This window comes from Archocentrus centrarchus, chromosome 12 (assembly GCF_007364275.1).
Source record: "Archocentrus centrarchus isolate MPI-CPG fArcCen1 chromosome 12, fArcCen1, whole genome shotgun sequence".
In the NCBI taxonomy this organism is placed as follows: Eukaryota; Metazoa; Chordata; class Actinopteri; order Cichliformes; family Cichlidae; genus Archocentrus; species Archocentrus centrarchus.
Window position 1 is genome coordinate 9,954,163 of NC_044357.1, and position 7,250 is coordinate 9,961,412.

General features: G+C 42.9%; 1 protein-coding gene across 1 annotated transcript; it reads right to left on the bottom strand.

Annotated features, from left to right (window-relative positions):
• Nucleotides 1–3,795: 3,795 nt before the first annotated feature.
• LOC115788923 (apelin receptor B-like) lies at nt 3,796–5,346 on the bottom strand. Its single transcript, XM_030742031.1, has one exon. It carries the CDS (start codon nt 5,267–5,269, stop codon nt 4,202–4,204), a length of 1,068 nt encoding a protein of 355 aa, XP_030597891.1. The 5' UTR covers nt 5,270–5,346; the 3' UTR covers nt 3,796–4,201.
• Between the last annotated feature and the right edge of the window lie 1,904 nt (nt 5,347–7,250).

Sequence of the window (7,250 nt, forward strand, 5' to 3'; positions counted from 1 at the left end):
GCCACTTATTACATTGTAAAGTCTTATATGCAGAAGGTAACTTTTCACGTCATTTGGGTGTTTCCTTAAAAAACAGGAGTGTGTGAAGCAGGCAGGCCCCAGGTGGAGCATGCAGATCTTGCACAGGGCGCGAAATACAGGGAGATGCTTCTGAATGACAGGATATCCCAGAGCAGGAACCCCTACCTTGCCCACCCTCCCTTTACTTTTCCTGTAAGGCCTGTGGACTTCTATCCTGTCCATGGGGTCTGTGAATCTCTCGGGACAGTGCAGGGAGGAAGGTCAGGAAGCTGAGGGTCTTCCAAGACTCTCTAGGGGTCAGCATCTCATCCTACCACGACATGACAAGACCAGGCTCAAGGTCCGGTGTACTGGTGAGCCTGCTAAACTGCTATTGTTAGGCTCAAGGAGAAATGAGTGCACACTTCCTTTGACTATTTTCTGCTTGACCTGGATTATTGGGATCTGATTTATGACAGTTGGACACGTGTTTGTAGCACACAGGAGGTCTGCCCGCAAGCCTGATTTTAAAACAACACAATGACTGTTTGTCACCACTTGATATGACAGTGAATCAGTTGAAAATCTTCTACTTTGCCCTCAAGGAAGTGATTTGCATTTGCCTGATAAACAGCTGATCCAGTCTAGTGAGTAATTTTTCCATAGTCTGTGTAGTGAGTAATTAAACCATTAGTTGATGCAAAATTGCTCCAGATTTGTCAGCTGCGCATCCATGATGTCAATCTCCTGTTCGACCACATCCCAAATGTACTCTACTGGATTGAGATCTGGTGACTGTGGAGGACATTTGAGTGCAGTGAACTCATTGTCATGTTCAAGAAACTAGTTTGCGATGATTTGAGATTTGTGACATGGTGTGTTATCCTGCTGGAAGCAGCCATCAGTAGATGGGTACCCTGTGATCATAAAGAGATGTACATGGTCAGCAACAATACCGAGGTAGGCTGTGTGTCACAGAGGAAATTGAGACTCACCAGACTAGGCAATAAATTTTGAATCTTCTATTGTCCAGTTATGGTGAGCTAGGTGAATTGTAGCCTCAGTTTCCTGTTCTTAGCTGACACGAGTGGCACCCGGTGTGGTCTTCTGCTGCTGTAGCCCATCTGCTTCAAAGTTGGATGTGATGTGCACTCAGAGATGCTCTTCTGCATACCTTGGATGTAATGGGCAGTTATTTGAGTTACTATTGCCTTCCTATCATCTGGAAGCAGTCTGGCCATTCTCCTCTGACATCAACAGGGCATTTTTCACCCCAGAGATGGTTGTGCAGACCAGCCCATCTGGCACCAACAACCACACCACGTCATTCAGATCACCTTTCTTCCCCTCTGTTGCTTGGTTGTCTTGACCATGTGTACAAATCTAGATGCACTGAATTTTGCCATGTGAATGGCTGATTTGATATTTGTGTTAATGAGCAGCTGAAGAGTTGTACCTAATAAAGTGGCCAGTGAGCTCATGATTACAGATGCATTGATTTGTTTGCAGCTTTTTTAATGCTGCAGTGGGGCAAGCACAGTAAAATATTTCCCTCAGTAATAGAATGCATATATAAAGCACCATAAAATTATACATTAAAATTATTAACATCTCTTGTCCTAGTTGTTTATTTCTTTGAGAGGGAAAATGGAGACTGTTTCTGCTCTCGGGATTCCCTGTGGCAAGTCTGCTTCCAGTCTAGACATGTTTAATTCTCACACACTGTAATTACAGGGGAATGAAAACATTGGTGTAATAATTCCTCAACAGTCATCTCAGAGAGACACTCAATCAAAGGGAGTAATTCACTTTTCTCTCAGAGCGCTCGGTGTAGTTTGGCAAAGTTCGCGCCATGAAATCTGTGAACACGTGAGCTTCATAAAACTTGAAAACCCATGAAAATAATCTGTCCAGATTGTCTTTCACAGCTAGCTTTGACTTTGATGCTGACAGGTGGAGGATAATGTGACCGGCCATCTTGAAAAAGAAAACAGCCATTGCATGGGATTTTGAAATGTACTGTGTGCCGTTTCACTAAAATATTTTACTGCACTCATTTTTGAGTAAATAGTTTGTGCCACAGTCCCTGTTTTAATTTACACCTGGATGTCTGTCCCAGTTGAAAATATATTTGCAAATGCTTAAATGGCTCAAGAAATCTGCTTTCTTCCCCAGGATTAAATTCAGACCCCCCCCCCGATAAAGCTTTTGCTTGCATGTCTGTGTTTGTGTCCTGGCTGGGAAGAGATTAAGGAGGGCTGAGACGGTGACTGAGAAGGCAGAGTGAGTGTGGCTGCAGCTGTTGGAGTTCCTTCTTTTCCAGTGACAGACTTTTTCACCTTTCCTAAACTGAAGCTGAAGTTTTTCCTTCTACAAGAAGTTCAGTTTGGCAACATTTACCCAAAAATACAGTCACGCGTTTAGCAGTGTTGTAATTTTGGTTATTTTGTGACTGCAGTGAATATATTTCATGGTTTAGATATCTTTATATCAGTCAGGCCATTATGACTGAAACTAATGTAGTAATTAATATGTAGCTGAGTTCATCTCCAACATTTTTGTTGCTGACAGGAGTTGGATAAGGGCAACAAAGCTGATGTGTTTTTATAGTTCAAGAAAGACAAGAAACCGAGATCAGGGTTCATCGCTGAGGATATGCAGTTATGACAGAAATCAGTATAATGGCAACCAAACAGCTGACAGTATCATGCTGTTAGGTTTATATTCTATACAATAAAGTAAGAAACTTGTTTGATATAGTAGGTACATTTTGAAATAAGAGTTGAAGGCTAAAGAAAATCCTGCTTCTAGTACTTTACTGAAATTTCTTATAGTGTCAACCTGATTTAGACAAAGCCCTGTTTCATCACAGGTTTTTACAAAGGGACAGAGCCCAGCACAAATCAGTAACCCAGGATTAGCCCAATCCCGAGTCTCCCCGCTGTTGCCAATTAAAGCTCATTACAGTCCAAATTAGTTATTTCTATTTTAAATTAGAGCTCAGTGTTATTGTCACATTCAAAATCGACTGAATGTTTCAGATCCATTTAGGATGTACACCAGCACAGATTACGAATGAAGTTTTGCTAATTAACACTTAAGATCTTCCTCTGTCTGGGACAAAGCCAAAGTGTCGTGTGGTTGATCCAGTTTCGAGACATTTGTACTCACTGATTGTTTGTGCAGGAGAAGAAAAAACACGCTGGAAGAGGGAAACAGAAGTTCGACGCGCATTTCCTGCAGACATACTGTACACTTTGATTTCAGCCCTTCGAAACACAATAGGAGGGAAGACTGCCTCCTCTGAGCAATGCACCAAACAGGAAGAAGCATATTCACCAGACTGGAGAAAATGCATTCCACAAGATATCACAGCAGAGAATAACAAAAAGGTAGAGAGCGCGAGAGTTTTTTCCTTCAAAGCACCAGTTTTTAATTAAAAATCATAGACATGAATTAAAAAAAAAATGTTGTGTATTCACAAAATGATTTTATGTTATTAGGGAACAAATTCATTGATATTCACAGGCAGACACGTCAGAGGCTGTTGAAACAGTCACCTTTTAATTGGGGATTTCTGCAACTAGAAAAACATTTGTCAGCTGCCATCTGTCTGGTCTGTCTAACCCACCTACCCCCCACTCTCACACACACATACACACACACACACACCCCTTATACACTCTTATCAGACTCCAACACCTCTTAGTGACTGGCTCACACCCTTCACACATGCGTAGTGCTTGTGGCTGTGGTGCACATACTGATCAGTCAAGACAGTTCTCAAGAGCACAGTTTAACATATCACACCACCTCAGGAGTTTATTAACAGAAAAAGGAACTGCGTAATTATAATCAACCTAATACAGTTTCCCATGACTTCAGGACATTGTTTCAGAGTTCAGAGAAGAGGAACTGATGAGTATGTCATCTTTTTTTTCTCATGTTCCCTTATATAGTTCAGTTTTGTTGCCTACTGCTGAAAAAAGAAAATGAGGCTGGGGTTTTGGTGCAGTCAGACACCAGAACCACAAGTCTTCTTCAGTCAATAGTCCAGAGTCAGAGGGAGCAAAGGTTACACCCTGAAACTGACTGCTGATGAACCATAAGTAAGCACGCAGTGCTGGAAACCTTTGATTCACCTACATTGTTCTGCAGTGTTCGTCTCTACCCCAGCGTGTCTCTGGGTGTTAATCCATAGTCACACCTTAGTGGCCAGAGACTGAGTCTCTGTCTTCTGTGAGGACAGGGAGCTCGCTGGACTGGCATGCAAGAACTTCTTCAAGTTGAGTAGGCACAAGCACTGGGATCTGAAGCGCAGGTCAAAGAAGGCATAAAGAAAGGGGTTGAGGCAGCTGTTGACATAAGCCAGGCAGGTCGCGTAGGGGTGAGCCAGCAGCAGGAAGCGCAGGAAGTCACAAGTGGCGGGGAACAAGTCCAGGTAGGAGAGGGCATCAGCACTCTTCAGGATGTGGAAGGGCATCCAGCAGGCGGCAAACACCACTACCAGTGTGGTGATTATCTTCAGCAGCCGTCTCTTACGCTGGTCTTCTTTGCGCAGGGTGTTGAAGTGGCGGTTGACGGTGCAGCCGATGAAACCGTAGCACACCATCATTGCCAGGAAAGGTAGAAGAAAGCCCAGAGCGGAGGAGGAGATGCTGAGACCTGCAATCCACAGGGTCTCCTGTTGTTTATTTGTCACCACCAAGCTGAAGTCCATGGCACAGGATGTGCGGTTGGTTTCTGCATCATGTTTGATGGTGCGGAAGACGAGAGTCGGGGCGGCCAGTATAACAGACAGCAGCCAGATGACTATCAGGGAGCTTTGCATCTGGCCCCGGGTGCGCAGCTGTTTGCTGGACAGAGAGTGGACGATGGCCAGGTAGCGATCAAAGCTCATGCAGGTGAGGCAGAAGACGCTGGCATACATGTTGAGCAGCACCACGTAGCTGCTGATCTTGCACAGGGCCACTCCGAAGGGCCAGTGGTACCCCATGGCTGTATAAACTGCCCAGAGGGGTAGCGTGACCACAAAGGTGAGGTCGGCCAGGGCCAGATTTCCGATGTAGACGTCAGCAGCTCGCTGTTTGCCTTTGGCTCTCCACACGGTGAAGATGACCACTCCATTTCCCGAGAGGCCCAGGATGAAAATGAGCATGTAGAGTACTGGGATGACAGAGTATGACGGCGTCCACTCCGAGTAGTCACACATAGAGGAGTTTTCTGACTCCTCATATTCGTAGTAGTCGTAGCCCGTAGTCGTCTCCATATCCACTCTTTCCTCTTTTCTTATCCTGATTTAAAAGGAGAAAGAAAAAAAAATACTTTGCCCACACCAGCTGACAGCACTCTCAAGACTGTTGCTGTTTGTGAAATCTGCTCCCACTTATATACCCCCACCCAACTCGCACACTCCCACTGCCCTCCTCCTCTCTCCTCTGCATACACCCCCCCCCCCTCCTTTACTGACTACCACACTACAGAATGCACAGTAAAGTCCCTTCATCAAAACAGGTTTTAAAAACAAATATTTAGTGATAATTCTTACTTTTGTGCACAAAACATTTGCAACATGAGCAGATTTCTAGAGGCAAACTTAAACTACTGCAGTATAAAAGGTGGCAGTGGTGCAGTGGGTAGGCTTGTCTCTGGATGAGTGATCTGGAACGATCATTTCGTTGTGTGCCTTGTGCGCACAATGACAATGAGTTGAATCTAACATCTAAAAGTGTGAAAAGTGTCTCATATTAATGGGTACTTGATTCATACTTAATTCTTATAATTATGAGCAAAGAGATAAACACATGGGGGGGACATTTTACAAGTACAAGGGAGTAAATAGAAATAAATAAATAGATAAAAATAAAAACAGAAGCAGACATGTCTGGGCAGCAGCTCAGCGCTACGCCTGGGCAAAACAACTTCGTTAAAGTGGCTGATTTTCATATCAATTTGAGTCGTTCTGGTGCTGGACGACCCTGATTCACTGAAGTCCAAATAAACTAAAGTTTCTTACTTACTTTCTTTCCTTCCCAGAACATGTTCAGACATGTGGAACCACAAAATGCTTTTGTTCTGTTGACGAAGGATACAAAAACACATTTGAGTCACTGTCTTAATATTAGTTTTTCAAACTAAAAGATATATTCAGCAGTTTCAGATCACTATATTTTATAAATAACATTCATATAAGAATAAACTAAACGCACAATAGCATTAATAATCATCTATTTTAAAAGGAAATCTTAAAAAGCAACAAAACTTACAGCCACTGTGAAACAAAGGACACATTAACCACTGTAGGTGTTACAGGTGTTGCTAATGACATTAATCAAAGTTCTGCTGCAGAGCCTGAATTAACATCATTAGCGACACCTGTGTTTACCCACGATTTTATGCCTAAACGTCTTCCAGTCCTATGGGTGATACATTTTTGTATACACTTATTTAGGGTGACCAGATCTCAACGAGCTATATGCGGGGTTTGTGTGAAGCAAAGTGGGACGTGTCAACAATGCTGGAAGGCAGTCAAATGTTATATTTGAATGCAACTTTTCTGCCTTTCTTGCTGAGTAATTAAGAACAAAAGGAAGCTGAAGTTTGTTCTTTTGGTCTCGTGTGATAGTTTTTAAATACTCCTGTATTCTGTTATTTCAGCTGCACTTCTGTCTGGTAATAGTCTTCGGGTTTCAGTAGAGATGCACGCATAGACTGGCATATCTTTTTTTAGGAATTTTTTCGCCAATTATGACACACACATACTGTGCCACTTCACACCACATTTTCTCCTGTGTGACCCCCCCCCCCCCAAAAAAAAAAACAAAAAAAACCCCCCTCTCTCTCAGTACATACTTCTGCTTCATTTTCTTTATGATATTTTACATCATATTCAGCAAAATCTGCAAAGCTTGTGAGTTTTTGCTAACTTGTAACTTTCCCTGATGGGCGTAGCATTAGGGAAAGGCTAACCTTCATTTGACTATATTAAAAGCCTTCCCTTCACACGCATTGAAGTAAAACCAGACTGCATGTTGTGATGAGCCAGTCACCATGTGGGACATTGTCACAGTCCCAGTTAAAGAGGAACATTAATTTATGTAAAAGCCAACCCTCAAATCCACTCTAAAATGCATCCTATAGAAGCAACATTTTTGCTTTGGATATGTTGCAAATTTATTGGGGAGAGCAAATTTTCAAAGTGCTTTGCACAGTGTAAAAGAGCAAAACAGTTACAAACACACACACAGTTG

Coding starts and splice junctions, on each gene's coding strand:
- LOC115788923 (XM_030742031.1), bottom strand. CDS start 5,269: ATGGAGACGACTACGGGCTACGACTACTACGAATATGAGGAGTCAGAA.